The sequence below is a fragment of the Seriola lalandi genome, unplaced genomic scaffold (assembly GCF_002814215.2).
Source record: "Seriola lalandi dorsalis isolate HSWRI2012SDOR001 ecotype SW California unplaced genomic scaffold, Sedor1 jcf7180002054579, whole genome shotgun sequence".
Classification (NCBI taxonomy): domain Eukaryota; kingdom Metazoa; phylum Chordata; class Actinopteri; order Carangiformes; family Carangidae; genus Seriola; species Seriola lalandi.
In genome coordinates, this window is record NW_019525132.1 from 534,948 (window position 1) to 556,726 (window position 21,779).

Here is a 21,779-nt window from a genome sequence, read left to right on the forward strand (position 1 = left end):
GGGGGCGGTCTGTACTTTACACAGTGCATGATTAGTGACATAGTGCTTGTATATAATTCATGTGAATGTGAGTGTACTTAATGCTGGTAAAGCTCCCCTAAAGTTCGCTGTTGCTAGGATAATAAATCTTGTGTTTCCTGTTCTTGTTTATGTTTATGTTCTTAGATATTTAGGCAGTTCTATGGTCTAAAATGATTTCGAAAAATTAGAGAAATTTGCGGCATGTGTCTTGAAAAAAGTAATAAATTAAAGACAGATGAGTGGATCTACCCTGTGATCTCTCATATTATAGGAAAGCTGCAGACCTTTTAGCTGAGATAATACCATGTCTCTTCGACATATTCTTTTAAATGACTGCTTTCTATATAAGAACTGTGTGGGAAAGTCAATTTTACAATAGCGCCTCATTTCCTCTGGTTAGCAGTAGACCTTCTATTCTGAGTCAGCTGTTTGTTTTAGTTTGGTGGAGCAGTATCGACAGCAGTGTCCGAGAACAGCATAAGCAAAAAGAAAAAAAAAATCTTTTCTTTGTTTTTCTTTGCTTTGCATTTTCACTTTTGTTTATCGGTTTGACTGAACATGTGAACAGAAAGCCGGGTTCTGCACCAGCGCACAGTGGTGACAGAAAACCGGAGACAGGGATATTTCCAGATTTCAAGCTGTGGTGTAAAGTTATTTTGGAGGGATGGGGGCGGAACGTCCCTTTGGAAGCCCAGCAGTTCATGGACAAGTGCTCAGCTGGCACATGTGGAACTACATGTTCTTACTTACTTACTTACTTACTTACATACTTGTTCTACCCATTTAATTTGGCAAACGTTGCCTTAAGAACTGAGCTGAGTGTGACTCTGTGAAATGACCCAAACTTAACTTAAAACATGTACCACTTGGATTTACCTTGACTGATCCAGGGGCAGTTTGTTGAGTCTTCTGCATCACTTTGATAAATAGTTGACAGGAGGGCGCAGTTACACATGTCCATCACTAGATGGTAGCATCGTAGCAGGAAATACAGATCTACATCATCGGTTTCAGGGTCAGGCCCAGGGTCAGATCCAACTGTGAGACAATTTCATGAGGCATGAACTTACAGTACATGTTCATAATTTATTGTTATGTGCTTTTATGTCTTTATTTTTTTATTTATTATAGTTTTTAATGTTACACTTATTAATTTACAAGGAAGGCTGCAAAAGTGTTTATTTTATTACACATCTAACATTTAGGAAGCTTCCTGTCACACTAAAATGTCAGAGTGGATATATTTGAAGTTTATTGTGTAAAAAATACACTAGAGTTGATTTTCTTTCTGTTCACCCTGTATGGATCAGATATACTGTAGATAAAATGAGGCATAAAGAAAACATATGAGTGAAATCACCTCTGTCTCTTTCTCTCACTCCACCAGGCGGTGTATAACCTGGCTAATGTGGCCTGTAAGTGTCACGGCGTCTCGGGTTCCTGCAGTCTGAAGACATGTTGGCTCCAGCTGGCCGACTTTAGACGTGTCGGAGAGTTCCTGAAGGAGAAGTACGACAGTGCTGCTGCCATGCGCATTGGACGCAAGGTATTGAATTCATAGCTGAAGCACATCTCCCTCCAGAGAGTCCAAAACTTGAACAGAAATACACAAAAAAAATGTAAATCTTACACCAATTATCTCTTCCTTTGTCTCATCCAGGGAAAGCTGGAGCTGGTCGACAAACGCTTCAACACACCGACCCCGGAGGACTTGGTCTACATCGACCCCAGCCCGGACTACTGCCTCCGCAACGAGACCACAGGCTCCCTGGGCACGCAGGGCCGTCTCTGCAACAAAACCTCGGAGGGCATGGACGGCTGCGAGCTGATGTGCTGCGGCAGAGGATACGATCAGTTCAAGACCTACAAGCATGAGCGCTGCCACTGTAAGTTCCACTGGTGCTGCTACGTCAAGTGCAAACGCTGCACGACGCTCGTGGACCAGTTTGTGTGTAAATAGCACGCTGACGGACGACAGACGGATGAAAACGGAGGAGAGGGGGACAGTGGCGGGACAGTGGGATGATGGAGGGTGAAGGATTTATGAAAGGAAGGGGATTTTTCAGGGTTTTGTTCAGGATGAGTTAAGACAATAAGTTCCATTTTTCCTTCTCACCTCCAAAGATTAATCTCCTACCTTTTCACACCAAGTGCACAAGCTGCATAACACCTGTGTGGCCATTTTTTGTGTGTAAACAGCAGAATGATGAGTTGATAAATGAGGAAGAACAACAGATGGATGGGAGGAGAAACAAAAGTAGGAAGCGAGGAGGAAGTGGACGCCCTCCACATTTTTCAGACGACTCTGAGATTTTGGGTTTTCCCACCACTCCGCCATCGCTTTCTGCTTTTCTGTAAAATATCCTGATCACAACCCTGAAGGAAAGAGGGATGGAAGGAAGGAAGGACAAGCAAAACAGATGAACGAAGAATGGCATCAAGGATGAATGGTGGAACAACTGGATCCTAACAAAGGGGGACACATATGAACAGTGTGAGGTGATAACGAGGAAATGAGAAATGAAATAAATATATAATTAAATAATAAATAAACATACAAATCTGTTTGTTATTTAAAAAGACTCAAAGCCTGAGACACAGTTTGGACCCATAAAACTCCTGTTTACCTGTTTGGCAAGTGGGAATGGAGCCATTTGAGTGCTGACTGAGTGGTGTCACCAAGACCTTTTGACCTTTAACCCTGCAAGAGAAATATTCACATACGTGGGTTGTGCTGACGCTGCCAAACACACCTGCAATACGTACAGGAATGCAAAAAGAAGACCAGACCGAAACAGACGGAGGAGAGACAACAGAAGAGGAATCACTTACCAGGGGTACAAATGAAAAATTAATGGAGGGAATCAAGAAAAAGGGAAAAAGTCAAATAAATTTAAAAGAAGAATAAAAAGAGGAGGTTTATTTTGCAACAAATTCAGGAGACAGTATCACAAAGCTACACAGCTGATTGGAAAACTCAAGCACAGGGATATCTAGCTGTAGATCTCAGCTCAAAAATGCAATAAAGTGCAGCAACAACACTTAATCTTCAAGTCAAAACGGACTAATGACTTACAGCACACACTCTCCATTTGTCTCAGTGTAACTACTGCTGTTCCTTGTATTACCAGAGCAGATTTCCAGTGCCTGTGACCTGACAAGTGCCTGTGCAGGTTAATGAGGCTCGCCGGTTGCAGCCATCTTGACACGCTGGCTGTTTAAAGAAGCAGCTCACACCGGCAGTCCGGCTCTGTGACCTTCATCTGACAGTGAAGCGAGCGAAACCTCTATTAGTGAGATTAATGTGCTGTATCTGGCTGAATGAACCCGCACTAAGAGACACGTTCACTGTGAGTGGACCTCTTCATCTCATGTTGTTATGCAACTTATTAAGTCAACAAAAAGCCCTGTGGTGTCGATTTGGCAGTTTTGCCAACAATTTATACAACATTTTATAACACTGTTGTACCTGGATTTTTACAATTTGTGTAGGTTGGGTTGAGAATATTGTAACTTTATTATACAATACAATTGATGGACAAAGTGGACAGAAGAGGATTGAACATGCTGTGGAAAAATGAATGTGTGAGCACGGAAAAACAGAAAGGACTGCAATTTATTATGGGCTACTTTTAAAAAATACTAGATCAGAAAAGAAAGTATATTTTATTATTGTTTTTCATTCTCTGTTTTCTATGTTTTATACGTGAGTATTACTATGTATTCTTTTGATAAACTAGTCTTCGACAATGAGGCTTTGTTCTGTTTCTGGGTCTGCTGCAGTTCTTTTGGAAAAGTCTGATCGCAGCCAACATTTTACTCTGTTCCCCAACAACATGACAACCACAGACAGGTCTTTGTCATTCAGAGGGTGTTTTGGAAAATGATGCCACAGTTGCTAAATAGGGACAGGAAGTAATGCAGCACAAGACACAGAATTACAGTACTGCCATTCACAAAACTGAACCAGGTTTAGTGTCTGAGAAGCTGTTGAATTTCTGAAAATGGTAAATGGTCATGAATTAAGAAATGGACTGATATAATAATGGCAGGTCATTCAAGCACTGGTTAAAGGTTTGACAATAGTAATTTTACTACAATGATGTGTGGAGATGAATCAGTAATCAGAACGACTTCTTTTGAGACATGATAGTGAAGCAGAATTTTAATAGACGTGCTGTATTAAATGACAAACTTTTCAAGGAGAGCACAAACCTGTCACAAAAATATTCTCCAGCTCCTGTTATTCCTGTTGTAGCCATCACACCTGTGACACTAAAACTTTTCACTCAAGTCAGCAGAAAGGTTTTGAGTCTTTGGCTTGTGTTGCGAGGCCTTTGAATCAACATAATCACCTGATACTAACATGCTCCACTGAAAACTGCAAGAAGTGTTAATACTGGTGTACATTTTAGGTGGTCAAACTCCGCTTATTCTGGAGGAATGATTGCCTAAAGTGTCTTCTGAATGTTTTCATTATGAAGCCTCACTTATATATAGTCGAAATAATCAAACACAAATGGTCATTTGTTCAATCTTAAATTTACCCAGATAAATTTTATGTGTGCACTTTCCAGGTATCACATTTTCTCAGGTGCATAATTAAATATCTCAACTGCATACTTTCATTAAAGACAATTAGAATCCCCACAGACTGAATCTGGAGTTAATCTTTATATTTACATTTAAACTCAACTCAAACGACACTAAATAAAGCATTTTGCATCCATCCATGTTGAGCAGTTTTAATCAAATCAGTATTACATTACAACAAAAGCATATGATCATAATGTTTTCATGTTTAATGCAACATCAAGTGTTTATATGTAGCCTATGTATTGTTTTCGTACACTAAAAAGTAAAATGTTATGTATGATCGTTAAGTGTTATGCAGTCTTTTTGCCCTTGAGCGTGTGATTTTTTTTTTTTTTTTTTTTTTTTTACGGCTGATTTATTAGGATTTCACTTTATTTTCTCACGCCTCCTTGAGACTCAGATCCCACCAGATGGACAAACAGCTTGTCCATTCTTTGACTCCTCATCTGCTCCGTGGATGCCAGGCTGTTTGTAACTCTCTGCGGAGAATGTGTTTGTGTTTCAAACTATATTTTCTGTTCATATTTTCACATCAACACATCACTTGTTATTTGGACTCTCTTGTCAATGCTGAGTCAATGCTAACAGCAGTGTGATTACATCTCTTTATAACTTTATAACAGCTCACAGCTTTGCGGAGACTGCAGTTGTAACACTTCAGCCACATTAACTGTGCATTAATGTTGTCAGTTTCGGTCAGGTGTTATGGGTTTCGGGGGGAACCAGGGTGTGTGACCAAGTTCCCACCCCTAAAAAAACAAATATTTTGTGTTGCTAATCTCTCCTCATGTGAAGACCTACTCAGGTGAAAACCAGCGAATCAAGGGAGCAAAGCCACTGTCAAGGTAAACAGTCCTATTTGCTCTGATTTGTCAGTCTCTGTCTGTACTCAGCATTGTAAGGATATGTGCTTCCACTCTGTTGTCACTGGTAAACTTAAAATCACTGTGCTAAAGGGCACTGAGATCTGGGGAAGGTCATTGTAACAATCCTCACCTACATGTGCCTCCCTCCCAAATGGGTTGTGGAACAGCCAGTCAGCAGTTTACAAAGCTAATTTCATTCCTGCTTATGCTAACCAGCTATCTATTGAACTACTGGCTCTCATTCAGACTTCGATCAAACCCTAACTCACTGCTATCCCGGTCGTGCTCTCCACTAACCTACACATTCTCCCACCTCCTGTCTGTCTGTGGGCATCTCTATAGCAAGGACAAACGTCCATATCCCATCGCCTAATTGCAGGTATGCCCCATGGCTCAATGCTGGGCCACTTCCCTTTGTAATATACACCACCTCCTTGGATCCAATTGCCTGTCATTTCCACCAGATAACACCATGGCACCAGCTTGTCTTTCAGACATATCCACATGGATGAAGGAACGGCACCTTCAGGTAAACCCCTCTCAGACAGAACTCTTGGTCATCCAATCAATCTGTCCATCACAATATCATAAAAATGGCCTCTTAATCTCTCAAGGTTGCAATAAACGTTGATGTCATGATTGCAGGCCAGCTGTTCTTCTCTGACCATGTTGCATCTGTCTCCCAGTCGCGCCTCTTTGCTCTATACAACATAAGAAAAATCAGGCCTTACCTGATTCGGTATGCCACCCAGCTCTTACAGGCCATAGTTATCTCTCACCTCGAGTACTGTAATGCCCTTCTAATGGGTCACAGTGAAACCTTCACACATGATCCAGAATGCAGCAGCACATCTGGTTTTCGATCAACCTAAAAGGGCATGTGTCATTCCGCTGCTCATTGACATCCTCTGGCTACACATGGCCGCCCAAATCAAATTCAAGTCACTAATGCTTGCCCACGCAGTGATTTCTGGTTTTACACCCATCTACTTCAACTCAGTCATACAGCCCTATGCTCTTTCTTGGCCATTCTTCCAAGGAATGTCATCTGGCATTGCCAACCCTGCACATAAGGCAGTTTTTGTTTGTGGTTTCCTGATGGTTGAATGAGCTACCAAATGTTATCAGAGCACGTGTGTCCCTCTCGATCTTTAAGAATCTCTTGAAGACTCATCTCTTCTGAGAGCACCTCCTCTCCTAACACCTCTAACACCTTGACATACCTAACCCGCACTTACTGTGCACTTCTTTATCTGATCTCCTCACACTTTGCCTTATTGAACAAATTTAGTATTTAGTGCTTACTCCATGGTGTCCTTGCTTGAGAGTAGTTCCTTACTCGTAATTCACTTAAAAGTGTCCAAGGCGCCAAAGGAGTAAATGTAAATATAAAATGCTCAACAACCTCTAACAGCTTTTAGCACTGAATGTCAAGCATACAGTCATGGCTAAGCAGGTCTGTACAGTGACCTAACTAACAATCCCATTACTTTTAGCTGCTCACCACTAATTGGATTAGATCACTGACCAGAGCAGCATGACCGACCCACAGTACTGTCTCTGTGTAATCCTCCTCACCTGACTCATAGGACTTTCTCTCTCTCTCTCTCTCTCTCTGTGTCTCTCTCTGTCTCTCTCTCTCTCTCTGTGTGCTTGATGTTCTCTCTCATTGCAGACTGTTGCTGATTATTGCTATAAAAGCTAGTATTAATGTTTTGGTTATTTATCTATGTGTGTTGTGTGTGTGTGAATTTGCTGAAGATTAGACCAGTGAAAGTGTAACCTGATGGTCTGTTTAATCCTTTTCACCTGATAGCCATCTGCTGTTGTGATGCTGATCATTTGAAATCTCTGAAACAAACAACAATGAGTGAGGCTATCTGTCTTTTATAAGGTTGTTTTTTCTTATGAGAATATTACTGGTTGGGATAGTTAGTACGTTTGTTTTTAAGTGTGGATGCAGCATTGTCGTGGCAGGGTCGTTGAACTTGGGCTTGGACAGACTTTACCATCAGTTTGTATGCAGCTTTTGTGCCTCAAGTCAATCTTGTACATTTTACACCATTCTTTGGGACAGAAAATACAGTTGAAGCTACACCATTACTTCAGAAAAGTTTTTTGGGGGACATTTGCGTCTTTCTGGCCAGTGTGTTACAGAGGGGTCTCCTCAGGTGTCCGGTGATGTGGAGCTGTCCTGCGGTTCGGACTGGGTTATAAACACTGCCTTTATCTTGCTCTGTGCAGCTTTGACTGCGCTCTTTCTGGAGCCTCAGTTAAGCAGCTCACTGATACAAAACACCTCTCTGGTCATCTGCACACAAACTGGCCTGAAACACCAGTACAGTGTTTATGGGTGGCATTAGTGGGACCCAGCTGAGTCCTGTTATGACCCCCCTGGTTCTTACATACAGGACCTTTTAGTGTTTCACAGCCAGCTGGCTAATTATGTGTTATTATGTTATTATGTGCTAACCTGCTTAGCGGTATGCTTTGTTTTTCTTCCAACTGAACTACATTACTGTAAGAATGGCTTATGCAATACATCTTAACAGCTTTTCTCTTCTCTTGGTGCTTTTCTCTGGCATTGAACAATGCGGTCATTTCCTCTACAACCTGTTCTCGCTGTGGCCGAGGACGAGAGGAGAAGTATGAAGCTCTGGTTGTGGCTCCTGTTGTGTCAAGTGGGAGAAAACTGCTGAGGCAGGAGAGCATTCTGGATAAAAACAACATTTAAACAGACAAAGCTTTGCAGATAAAATGAAGCCAAGATCTTCTATTGTACAGATCACATTGTGCCCCATAAGACATCAGGATACAGCACTACTTTTGATCATGGTTATTTTACAATGATGTCTAGCTGAGAAAAAGCTATTTTTGAACATTTTACTGTAGCTGTACATGATGCCAGAAGCAAACTCTACAATGGGAGCACGTGGTGTGTGTGTAGATTTGCCAGCAGCTGCTATAGTTAAGACGTCCGTAGGCGAACTCTTTGATCTGGATTAGCTGAAGTCAAGAAGACACAACCTCATTTTGTGTCTCTCTCGTACAAATACACACACACACACACACACACACACACACACACACACACACACACACACACACACACACACACATACACACACATGCACAGTTAATTTATAGTCTGTTTCTGTATCAACTGCTCTGTTTCTGTCTTGTTCAGTTGTCACTTATGTCTTTGTCAAACACACACAGCTCAAAGACCAAATCAAACACACATGCTCAGCCACTTATCTGTGCTGATTCATCCATTTGCTTTTACATCAACACACAGGATGGTCCTGTAGATGTGCTAAATGTACTGTGGGTTGAAAGCTCAATTCCCTCATCAATGGGCTCCTATTCATTGGAAAAGCACTTAACAAAGTGCCCATGCAAACTGCAAAATAAAAATGAAATCTATTAATGAAGCTATCATCAGACCACTTTGACTAATTCAGGGCAGCAACCATGAAAAGTTTATTAAAATCAAACTGTGACACCAGAAAGCATGCAAAGACTCCAGGCTTTATGAAAACTTAATTTCCTAACCGGCACCACCAGCAGGTAAAGACACAGATACATCTAAACACTGAACAGAAACAATAATGGACCTCATTAGTCCAGGACTTTTCAAGCTGTCATTGTCATAATTGATTCAGTGAGCATGGTCTGCATTATTAACCTAACATCTTACACATGATTAACAACACAATTAACAATTTATTAACTGCTCTGTTCGTCTCAATAGGACAACTCTTCTTAAATGAAGGCTACATAAGGTGATAGTTAAAACTTTCCATGACCTGTGAATGAGAGAATGAAGAGTGGTGAACTCAAGAGGTGTGGTTGGTGTTAAATTGTTAACATCATGCCATCTTCCCCTCTGTCACACCCCATGTGCATACGTGTGTGTGTGTGTGGGTGTGTGTGTGTGTGTGTATTAGATTAGGGAGTTAGTGACCAAATGTGGGATCATGTGCGCTGCATTCAGGCTTGTTTTGCCATGGATGTTATTACTGTAGCTTTACAGTTAGTTTTATAGCTGTATTTCTTCATTTGTTTAGTGTGTGTCAAGACATGTTAGCTCATAGCTGCATTTGGATTTTGAGAAACATCGCCCAATTTGTAATTTGGTATTTTTATTACACATCTTTAACTAAAACTATTACCCAAAAGTGACAGCAATTGAATTAATAAACACTTTTGATATAAATAGTTTCACAAAGAAATACACAAAACAGACATACACCTGATGTCAGGTGTGGTCTGCCTGTTGTGACTTGTGATGACAGGATTCCAGCAACACATACAATCTCTTTGATAGACACCAAACACATCACTACCAGCTAATGGAAAGTTACTTTATATAACTTAACAAAAATTTTATTAAATTAAATTATATAAATTAATAACAAGCTACAGAAAAAATTAACTTTCAACATATTTCTTTAATGTTATTCTCAATATTGTATGTTTAAATGTTTTAATGTCTTCTGTATTCGTTTTAAATACTTGCAAATGCTAATGGAAGTCTACTTCTGACCTCTGTGTCTGAACCATATTGTGTGCACTGTACAACAAGTACAAGTGGTGGTAGAGATATTCCACTTAATATCTTTATTCACATTTTACACACATATTTTGTGTGTGCATATTGTACACAGGTTTATAGACACATTGGCCAATTCTGATTGACTCTTGAACCAAGTCCAGCCATCTTAAATAATCACCACCAGATTAGCTAAATGTCCACATTACCCAAGGAGGGGTTTGCACACATGTTCCCACACAGACACAGACAGAGCAACAAAGACACATTTAAAATGCAGGATTAGCAATGTGAACATGGTGCAATCAGAAATCAATGTTATGCAAACAAACTGCGATGCTCTGCCAACTGCAGTGTAATGTCGCCTTACACAGTGAGTTTACTGGTGGGCTGTGGAGCTGAAGGTCTCCTTTTTGTAACCAGCGAGTTGCCATGTTTAGCAGCATATTGGATCATTTGCTCAAGCATTTGCATCACGTAAACACTGGAACGAGCAAGAGGAAATACACGTCTCGAACTTAACATATCAAAAGCATATAGCAGAAAACAAAATTAATAAATTACCCTTTGTAAGAGGATGATGGAGTCTGATGAAGTGAATTCAGGGAAATGCTGATAAATGACACTGACCATGATGCTGATATATCATGTTTTCTTTTCTGATATCTGGCCAGCTATTAGTCATTCTGTATTATCTGCTTTTCTCAGGAGAAAGCAGGATGACTGAGACAAATTCCTAGAGCAGGTTATTTTAAAGGAACCAACCATTCCATATATTTAAGCACTTTATCGTGTGTCTTCAGAGAAAAATGCTAAACCACACTATCAGCACCAGACAATTCTAAAATCACATCATAATGTGCCTGCATACACTGAGTCCTTGGCTCAAAACTCAAAAGACACTTAACTTATACTGTAAAAAAATCTATTACTTGAACCATGAATGTAGACAGAAAGTCAGGCAGAGGGAGCTGAACTCTACACCAGCCAGCCAGTTCAACCGATAAGCTGAAAAAGGCTTAGTCAGTAAAACTGTGTGTTGAGTAAATGAGTTATGTAAAAATAATTTTCAAGTCATTATAAGTTATGTGAGGTGCTGTAAGAGTGAGTGTGTTGAGTGAGTAAGTCAGTCACATCAAGTTCTCTTCCAACTTTATCTGTATAGTTATATCATTTCATGCTATATTGTAAAGTTGTTTTCAGATTTCCCTCCATAAACTACACAGAAACCAATAGAATATCCTATAATTCAAAGACAATAAAACTTCACCCACCATCAACAATTCTTATCAACCAGATAAGATATGATAAGATAAAATCATGGCCCCACAATCATACAACAATAACCAGGGCAAAGTATCAAGGTAACGTCACACACTGAAATACATTCATCTGCATCAGTAAAGCAATGGCAGCAAGATTTTCAACATTTTTAGCGCCACCTCTTCAGAATGTTATTTCTGTGGCCTCTCCTTTCCTGCAAACAAAAAGATATTTGTTGAAAAAGTTGTAGAACGTGTTTAGGGGTGAGACTGTGTACCTGATTAACCAGACTAATGAAAGTCTGCTGAACTGTGCTGAGTTTAGCAACACACCCAGCTGCCAAAGCCTTGCATCACAATAAATCCATTTGCACAATCATGTAATCAGAGCCATAATTGTGGCACAGCAGGGTGGTTTGTGTGCATGTGTGTGCATGTACGTGTGTGTGTGTGTGTGTGTACACCCATGGATATATAGCTACACCCCAGGCCAGGAGAGCAGAGAGGACGGACAGCAGATGATACAACAGTGGGGTGATTCTCAGCATGAAGTCGTTTTTATCACACTGTATACTCCCTTATCTGGTGGTGTGGTCACACTGTCACGCCACCTGCACCTCTTTCATTATAATGTGTAGTTTCTCAATACATGCGGTGAGGATTTATAATATGAGTGCTGCCAAATAATTATTTCTAATATTATTACAATGACAGAATAACTTTAGAATGCATTGTATTGGTAACATACATATTAATATTGAAACAGTAAACAGCTGATTGAAAGATAATGAATATTGTCAGCAAATCTTATGCTCAATTAATCATTTAAATTGTAAATCAGCAAAAACACAAAATATTTGCCTCTTATAAATCAGGATTTCCTTTTTATTATATATCTTTATAAATTTAATATCTCTAAGTTTTGGATTATGGGATGAAACAAGCAATTGGAAAACGTCTGTTTGGATTTTGGGATAATCATAATATACTGTCTGCTCTGACTGGACTCGAAATTCAGGTTGACCAAACACTGTCGAAACTTGCATAAAATCGACATGATTACATCTTGCCAAACAAGTTTGTAACTGAAAAACTGTAGTCAACGTAAATAACCCCCCCCCCCCTAAATATAAATGCAGAAAGGCATAGCTCATATAATATCTATTTAACCACGTTTATAAGTTTCAGCTCAGAATAATGGTATATCCACGCATTTTTCATATTTTTACCTCGTGGAATTTGTCAGCGTTTAAAACTACAAAAACGTTGCTAATATTTGTCTTCCTGTTCCTGGTTGTCAATAATTGGTCGTTTATTTTCATTGAGCGATTTGATTGGCTGTGTGTCGCTCATGCGAGCGGCGTCACGCACTGACTGCTTCCCACCGACGTCTCTTAGTCAAGTCTGGTCCATCGACAGTCAGTAAATGTTCAGAGTCCAGAGGAGCAGAGCGGCGACTACAACTCTCTGTTAACTGAGTTACATTACCCAGGGGACGGATTCATCTTCAGACACCAGGACCAGGTGAATAATACAACTGGCATTTGCTAGTGTACATTTTTATTTTTGTTGTTCTGTCTTGTTTCAGACTGTTAAATTCACCTAGGACTTTCCTAGCGTAACGTTAGCGCCTCTCTGAATGTAACCTGCCAGCTAGCAGCTTTGCTATACAGCTAATTCTGGCTGTCAAAACAACAGAGAAGCATAATCTGCTAGCCAGCGAGAAAACACAGCATTGCTTTCTCTTCACGAAGCATTAATATCGACAAGTAGCCCGTATTTGGTATGTATAAAGGCAGATAGGTCGATGTGGGAAGCTGTCAAAATAAATACAAGCTCTGTTCAATAGTTAACTGGCTTCTTTCGGATGTGGCAGCTCTTGTTAGCGGACTAGCCAGCTCGCTAGGTCGGTGTAAACAAACCCTCATCACAGCCTGTCGACGGGCTGCAGTCTGCTTCTTATTTTTTATCTTCACAGAACAGCTTCTGTGAAATCTAAGGTGAAATATTATTGCAGCAGCTTAGCGGTATACATATAGAAACCCTCCTTTGTGTGTTTCTTGTGTTGGAAGTGAACGTATTGTCGCTGTCAACAAGAAGGTAGTCTGGCTGGAGTTTTGGGTTTCTTTGTCTTGCTTGCTCGCCAGTGTTGTGTTGACTCCTGTGTACTCTATGTCTGCCTGAGTTTACATCATTGGTTAGTGTGGCTATTTTTGTGCACAAAAATGTGTTTGTGTTTTTAAGTGAACGGTTGAGAGAGCCTCTATTATCATATTGTTGATGCGTGTAGCTGCTGTAAAGGCTAATTTATTTAATAACTTGACTGTTCTGCTGTTGCTCATCTTGTTTCTAAATGCATGTTTAGGTAACTAGTTTCTAGTTTTGTTGTCTTTTGATGCCTTTTGAAATCACAAAAAATCTGCTGTTAATCATTTATACCTGAGCGAGACAAAAATACAGCAACATGCATTGTTTTTGTCACATATTATTGTGACTTTTCAGATCAAGACAACACTGCTTTCTGTATAACATACCCTTTTTACCAAGCAGTAATTAATTCATAAGTAAATTATGTTCACATGTAAGATGGTAGAAGTTGATTTCATGTTGTTGAACCTCAGGGGCTTGAAGACCTGGCCTGGACCCAGTGTGTGAGTCTGTCGGGACTTCACACCAGTTTCATCAATATCAGGAGAAAATGCTAACATTTTTATCATTGATCAGCAACATGCACTATTTTATCAAATAATAATAATGCTTATTGAAGATGGGAAAGTTGCTGCTGCTTACTTCTAAAAGTGGTTAGTTAGCCATCAGTCATCACCAGCAGCCAATATTGTCACACCTAGAAAGCTGGTGAACACTGAGTACCTATTTTATAGAGTGTGTATGTAGATGGAGTGTTAAATTCTAATTTTATTGCTCCTTGATATTTCCTTTTAGTTGTACTGACTGCATAGGCTGCATGTATGCCCATCCCATTTCAGTGTTCTTCTGACTGTTTGGTTTGCCACAAAGCATGAGGTCATGTCATAAATATTTTATGGGCTGGGTAGCTGATAGCCTATTTGTCTTCAACCCAAACTTTATATGTACAGAAACACTCCCAGCCGCCCCCTAGCTTGAGATTAGCCCATGGATATTTCATGGAGCTGCATCTTAGTTGGTATTTGTGTTGAAACCCATTTTTCATTTTTAATCAAGGTCTGCTTGTGCAGTTTGACCCTCTGGGGCTTCTAAGTGTCATTACTTCAAAGTTCAGGTTTTTTCCTTTGCAACTCACCAGCACCAGAAAGAAACTTAAAACTCATCTGTAATTACACCTACTCATACCCCTGCTGTTGTTCTGAAGTTGCACCTCTGCACATCAGTGTACTTCTGTGTCAAAGCCTGTGTAGAGCGTATAGAAAAATCAACTTCTGCACAAAGCACAGCACCCACAGTACCACAGTAGATTAACCACAGAGCCATCATTTATCTGGGATGTGTCTCACTCCTTTCAAATTTTTTTAACCAGGACATTTGCAATTTCCTGTTGGAAGATATTGATTCGCAATTTTACAAAAAATGAATTCAGTGCATTCATTGCTTGAGTTAATGTTTGCACCAACTCTCACCCAGCTAGACATGGCTATTGTGCAATACGTCATATCTTTTAGTGGAAGTACAACTTCCTAGAGAATTTAATGTATAATGAAGTCACTCTTTGACAGTGTGCCAGGCAGGAGAGCAGCTAAACATAGCTTCTGAGAATAGCAGTGAACTGTCATTGCTAAATTGATTGATCATAAGGCAGAGTAGCTGCGTCTCTCTTTCTTTTATATTTCTCTTCGTCTCTCTCTGTGCTTTCTAACTTACCTTCACAACTCTCAGAATGAGGCTATGTGTGTGTGGTGTACAAAACAAAAAGAATTAAAAGCTCCTTTCATTTAAATTGTTTATATATATGTCATCTTGTTGCCTAAGTGACCATGTACACATAAATACTAATTAATTACTCCATAGGCACAGTAAGCATCTTACACACTTGTGAGTGTAAACAGCATTAACAGAATGTGTATGAGAGTTTGCAAGAGTATATGTATAACATACAACATGTGCACATGCTTAAGTTTACCTTCTAACTATTTTGATCAGCGATTAATTGTTAAAGTCTATTTTTAAGCAAATATCCCATAAATTCACAGGTCACTGCTTCTCCAATTTGAAAATTGTCAGTTTCTTTTAGTCTTTTCCAATATGACACTAAATATATTTGAGTTTTGGACTGCTGGTTTGACAAAACAGTCAATTTGAATCTGAACTTGCGCTTTGAGAAATTACGATATTTTATTGACCAAACAATTAAAGAAAGTAATTGAGAATACAACTGATGGATTCATGACAATGATAAAAATAACTGTTATTAAAAGCATCTAGCTCCATTATATTGTCTCATATTTCCACAGTAACTTTGTATAAAGAATATATAGCCAACATGCGTCTTCATGTTGCAGCACTATTATCAATTTTTGATAAAAAACGAGATAACCTGAGCTAATTTTTTTATTGAAGGCACCATCCCAATTTCCCACCCTGGTAGGGAGTTGAGAATAAAACTTATGTTTAGGTGATTTAACAGTTATCTGTAAAAACATATAAACCTCTTTTTTATTCAGTCTACTTCACATCTCACAGACTAAAGAAGGTAACTTAATATAGTCAGTAGCGTTAGGTTCCCTTTTCATAGAAAACATTTAGGGGAGCTATTTTTATCTTCATATGACCCACCTTTGGATTACCACCCAGTGCTTGAAAACCACTGCATTTGGTTGCACTGCATTCATCAGCAGTGCCCACAGCACACTGACCTTGTTGTGTTCTGTGTAAGTAAATTTTATTTATATCTCCTTCCAAGAGCATTCGTCACGAAGGGCTTCACAATTAAAGAATAAAAAACAAATAAAAACAATGAAGACCAACACAAAAAACAGAACAAATTAAACAAAAGCAAGTCTAATCAAATGGGTCTTTATCTGCTCTTCAAAAACGTCCACAGATCATTCGTCCAATGGGAGAGAGTTCCAGAGTTTAGGATTTACAACCTCAAAAGCGCGGTCTCCTTTTGTCTTGAGCCTGGAATGAGGAACAACCAACAAACCCTGATCAGAGGACCTCAAATTCCTAGAGGAATTATATGGCTGCAGTAGTTCTCTAATATAGACCATGCAAGGCTCTAAATGTAGGCCTAATCACTAAAATCTTGAACTGAATTCTGAAATTGAAGCCAGTGTTAAGAAATTAGAATAGGTGTTACATGAGACCTCCTGGGTGGACTTTGGACCACTCATAAGTGGTTCAGGGATTTGCTGCTACAGGTGAAAAGTGAATTATAGTTGTCAAGGCAGGAGGAAATGAGCAAATGTATTATCATCTCCATCTCATCTGTGGACGCAGTATGCCTGAGTTTAGCAATGGTCCTCAGCTGGTAGAAACAGAAGCAAACCCACAATTTACATGCTGGTATAGACTCAGAGTCTGGCCAATAGAAACACCCAGATGGATGGTAGGTTTTTGTTTTTCCCTGCTATTCTAGGGGAGCCACTACTTCAAAAGAAACTTAAAGATTGTGAGGTGTAGATTGCCTGTTCAGCTTTTTGCTCAGGCGTTTTGGTTAAAGGGAGAGCGTGTGACAGAGGAACTGACGCTGTTTAAAATGTGTAACAAAGATTGTATGTTTGTATGAGTTACCTATTTGTTTAATATCAAACCAAACAGTGACTATGATGAAATAGGCAATCTCTGGCAAAGGACACCTGAATGACGCCTAGTATATGACCTGTGTGTATGTGTAATTTGTCATTGTATTTTTTTTGCTTGTCTAGGGCTGCCTTAGCACCAGGGTGGTTTGGGTAAATGTTGTTTTAGCCTATTACATAGCTATGGAACATCAATGGTCTATATTTATTTATGGTAATATATTTCCACCATCAACCATGTCTGTCACACGTGTGTGAATACTTAGTAGCAATTGCACTGTGTGTACACTGTGAATGAGAGAACAAGAGTGTGTATGTGTGTGTTGCTCACTTCACACTGGTTCTCTTTGTTTATCTCTCCATCATAAGACTGCTGGCAGCCTCATCAGAAACTCACTGCTGTACCAGGACTGAAGGGTCACCAGGGGACACAAACCCTAGATGTCAACCTAGATATTTTCTTGATATTGTTTAGATTTTTTTTTTTTTTACTGTCAGTTGGTCTATCTGGATAAAAATACAACTAGGATCATTTTTGATATAGAAAAACACACTGAGCAAGCTTGCAGGTAGTCTCATGAAGCAAACCCCATCCATATGAAGCTGCAAGTAGGTTTAAACAAAGTAATTATTTGCACTTAACTAGTTTTCAGGTGGAGCTGCATGGAGACAGTCAGTAATATCATGGTAGGCTGGGTGTGTATGTGTGTGATTATGTGTAAGTGCAGGTCTCAGTGTGACCACACAGTCCCAGTGAGCAGTAAAAGCAGTCATGTGGTCTCTAACAGCAGGTTTAAATCATTGTAAAGCTGTCCCAAATACAAAGGGGGGCCTATTCACCTGCCATAGGAGTTTAACTTTTGAAGTGACAAATCCAATATTTGCAAACATTATGTCCATCCCTGAGAAACAGTTAAAGGAAAAGATTAAATGATATTAGAGGACAGTGGAGCACTTAAGTTAGCCCTCAGTTAAGGAAATAGTAATAGCCAGAAGCTGATTGATGTACTTCAAAGTTTTGAATTAAAATGATTTTAATTTTCTCTTTCTGCTACATGAAAAGGTTATGGGTAATTTCACTGCAGAGGCTGATAATGCACGTTTTAATTGCTTTGTAGGGACAAAACCACAGGGACACACGAAAAATGATTTTAAGTTATTGACTCCAGGGCTGGTTTTCTTTCTACCTGAGTAAGCAAGGTCAGGGGCTTAAGATATTGACAATTTAATGAGAAAAGAGTCTTTACCAACACTGAAAACATTCAGCGTTGATTAGAACGCTCCCACATGCGCTCACTCCCATGACTCCCATCATTAATACCATGCCACACTCACCCTGACTTTTCAAGGTATAGAGAGGTTTATGTTGACTAGCACTGATATTAGTAAATAGTGAAATGAGACAGACAGACAACCATGACAGCAGGGCAGGAGTTAAATCCAAATTTAACAATATAGTTCAAAGGGCAATGTGCAAAATGTGTTGTCACAGGAAGTCTCCCTCTTATATAATGTTTTTGGTGGCTTTTCAACTGATGTTAACAGGAAAACAAAAAGTTTCAAACCCCTGTCTAAGGAGTACATGTCTGTGCTGTGACTGTGCTTTGATCATTTAAGTCAGTTACTGTGGCTCCTTTAAAAGAAGAAGTGAGATCATCATATATTGAATTAGATGAGATAAATGGCAACAGGAAATTGAATCAATATGCCCTCATGCTAGAAGATTCTCAATAAGTGTAGTTGTAGTGTTTCAGCCTGTCAGGTTGTGGAAGCTTTTGTTAGCAAAAAATTGTAATGAGTAAAGAAAAGATACAGATCTGAGTAAACCTGTTTTTACTGGTTATAAACAGATAGGCCTGTGTAACCTGTTTTACTCTTCCTCCCGTTGACTGAAAACCTGAAAGGCCATACCCAAGTAGGATTTCTGTTTAAGATCGGATTCATGCCATTGTTTAAGAAACACTCTGTAAACATGTATTCAATCTGATAAATTAACCATCACAAATAATTTCTAATACAACACATCAGTCAGATATATCTCATATTTTAGGATGTTATTGGAAAATAAAAAGACTGATGTAAGAAAGACACACTGACTGATTAGAAATTGAACCATATACTTAGAAATGTACGTGCTGCTTCCCTGTGTGACACACTGTTTTGCGTCTGTGTTTTAGTGTGTGCGTGTTAGAGAGAGGGAGGGAGAGATAGAGTAATGACATAGCAAGTGATGAGCCACAGGCCATATCTGATGAAGTGACTCAGACACTGAGCGCACATTGTAAGGGAAAAATCACTTGACAGCCACTGACATTCACAGCTGAAGAACCAGTAGCTGATACTGACGAAGATGTGACATTGCTATAGAAGTGGCTAAACTTGCTCTACTATGTGTCAAACGTTTTTGTGAACACCCGCCGTTTTAGTGAGTTTTACTGAAATCTCAAACAGTGTCATCGCAGTTATGTGCAGTAAACAGCCTAAAAATAGAAGATGTAAGAGAAATAGGTCTGATTTTATAGCTGAGCCACTTTAAAGAGGTTCATGTTGAAGCCAGCACACAGCATATGCATTCATCTCAGTTCTTGTTTTAACTTGTTGGCCTTTCCAGCACACCTGTCTTCAATAAAGCTCTAATTAAGAGTCCCGTTAACATCTGAGGGCTTGCTGGTTAATATGCACTTAAATAATAGGATTTAGGTGAAAAACTGACTCAGCAGTCATCACTGGACCCAAATATAGGCTCATAGTAGAGAAAAAGCAATCTGTTCCAATTCTGAAAAAGATTGTTTTTGCAAAGAAATGAAGAAAAATCTTTTCTGTGGCTCTGTCAAAACAAATTCACAAGGATCTGTAGCTTGCATAAGAGTTGATTCTTTGCCCTAAACAATAAGTTACAGCTGGATGAGAGTCAGACGAAGAAAGCGTCCACTTTGTTGCGTTGTTGGCTGCTTGAAATTTAGTGAAAAACGCTAAAACATAAAATCTTGTATTAAATAGTAGATGTTTGTAAAACATGCCTAATCCTCATCCTTTCACTCCTCAGTCATTCCTTTCATTACTGTCTTGACTCAACTGATCACATTATCTCTCCTCAGTCTCCATATTTCTCTCTGTGCTCAGTTAGGTTTAGAAACAGTGTACAGTCTGTCTACATGTGTGAAAATGGCTTTTATTTTTTTCAGCATGTGTAGCAGCTGCACAGTACTTGTTCTATGCTATTTGACCTTTGTCCTACATCTGTTTTCTGCTGAATGAAAGTTTAGAGAAACAGTGTTTTCCTTCAAATAGTCTATAACCTACAACTCAATGTGTCATTACACAAACACTCATGCAGTCCTCAGGCACAGCTAGATGTCTGACGAGTAGACGCTGCTACGTAGCATGTTAAGTGAGTAATATCTTCTGCCCTTCCTTAACATCTTTTTTTACTTGCATCTCCCTTTAGTTTCTCCTTTAGTAAGCAGAAGTCATGCTTTCACCCACTTCTGTCATCTGCAGTGAACTTTTTCTCACTTGGTTTCCGACATTAAATGTATTTGCTTCATATTCAGCATCATTCGCCATCATTTAGGTCACTTGCAGAGGCCCTGGTTCTCCATTAGACATAATTTATGCACAAGTGATGTACGTGGGATTTTATAGTACAAATCGTCACAGCCATGATGGCCATGGGCCCCTTAACCTGTTTTGGGTCCCCAAACCACAGTTCAAGAACCAGAAATGGGCACTTCTGCTTCTTCTTCATTCCACTGCCACTTTTTGCTGCTGCCTGGTTTCACTGCCCACTTTCTCCCTTGAGGAGTAAAAAATGGAGAACAAATCAATTCCCATTGACATTTCTCTTTGGTTTTCAGTTGCCCTTCTTTTCTTTCTTTTCTCAGTCTTTCCTTTTCTTTTCATCAGAGTTCCTGTTGGCTTTTTCTGTCAGTTGCCACGATTGATTTTGGGAGCCACATCTTCAGTGACAATGACTGAGTCCATACTGCTTTGGAGTGTGTGTGTGTGTGTGTGTGTGTGTGTGTGTGAGAGAGAGAGAGACAAAGAGAAAGATGGTGACAATGAGTGTGAGGAAATGCTGAGCACCTGCCTGTGTGGAACAGTGACCTTGCGTGTAGCCGGTTAGCATGCTGATCTTAGCATGTTAACATGTGTATAGTTACCATTAATCCCAAAGTACAGTTTAGGGATAGAAGAGATTTTTTAGACGTATCCTGTCATGTAATGATGTGCGAGATGAGAGGTCACAGGATCCATTAGTGTTCATCCTTTTGGACAATAAATGCCTTTGCTTTGCCTGTCATGGCAATCCATCCAAAATGTTGGCCCACCAGCACCTCTAAGGCTCACTAATTAACATGGTGAATCACATTAGTTTAATCTATACAAGAATAGAGATGTGAAAATGGCAGTTGGCCATTTACACCGTTTCCAGTCTTGAAAAAACAGCAGATAAGGGAGGGACTTGGGCGGCAAGGTGATCTGGCGGTCACAGAGATTACTTTTTGAATAGATGGTCACAGGTTTGAGCTCCTCAAAAACCAATCAGTAGCGTTCAGGGTGATGAATCCCTGCCTCTTCATTTAATAAATAATTATGAATAACAACAGGAGCTTCTAGCCTGTGTGTGTGTGTGTGTGTTTGCACGCGCTGATGCAGGAAGTCTCACAGACAGTAATGTGGTCACCAACGAGAGATGCAGCACTGTGCAAGTTTTAAATTGACACTGATGGAGAAGAGT

The 21,779-nt window shown here is 39.6% G+C and overlaps 2 protein-coding genes and 1 long non-coding RNA gene across 6 annotated transcripts in view; 2 read left to right on the forward strand and 1 right to left on the reverse strand.

Moving 5' to 3' along the window:
* wnt5b (wingless-type MMTV integration site family, member 5b) overlaps nucleotides 1-4,673 on the forward strand; it is an 83,063-nt gene extending 78,390 nt beyond the window's left edge. For all 4 annotated transcript variants that reach the window (XM_087177048.1, XM_023417963.2, XM_023417964.2 and 1 more), the window contains 2 exons: nucleotides 1,409-1,567; nucleotides 1,682-4,673. In XM_087177048.1, coding sequence (XP_087033174.1) covers nucleotides 1,409-1,567; nucleotides 1,682-1,981 — 459 coding nt within the window. In that variant the 3' untranslated portion in view covers nucleotides 1,982-4,673. The remainder of the gene's footprint in view (nucleotides 1-1,408; nucleotides 1,568-1,681) is intronic.
* Nucleotides 1,580-3,235, reverse strand: LOC147818458 (uncharacterized). The gene is made up of 3 exons (XR_015437937.1): nucleotides 3,098-3,235; nucleotides 2,649-2,722; nucleotides 1,580-1,854 (listed from the first exon to the last, which is right to left on the reverse strand). It is a non-coding gene; the product is annotated as an uncharacterized LOC147818458 (long non-coding RNA).
* Nucleotides 4,674-12,683: 8,010 nt separating the features above from the next.
* adipor2 (adiponectin receptor 2) overlaps nucleotides 12,684-21,779 on the forward strand; it is a 29,947-nt gene continuing 20,851 nt past the window's right edge. The window contains exon 1 of the mRNA XM_023417979.2: nucleotides 12,684-12,824. The gene's annotated coding sequence lies outside the window, so the exon portion shown is untranslated. The remainder of the gene's footprint in view (nucleotides 12,825-21,779) is intronic.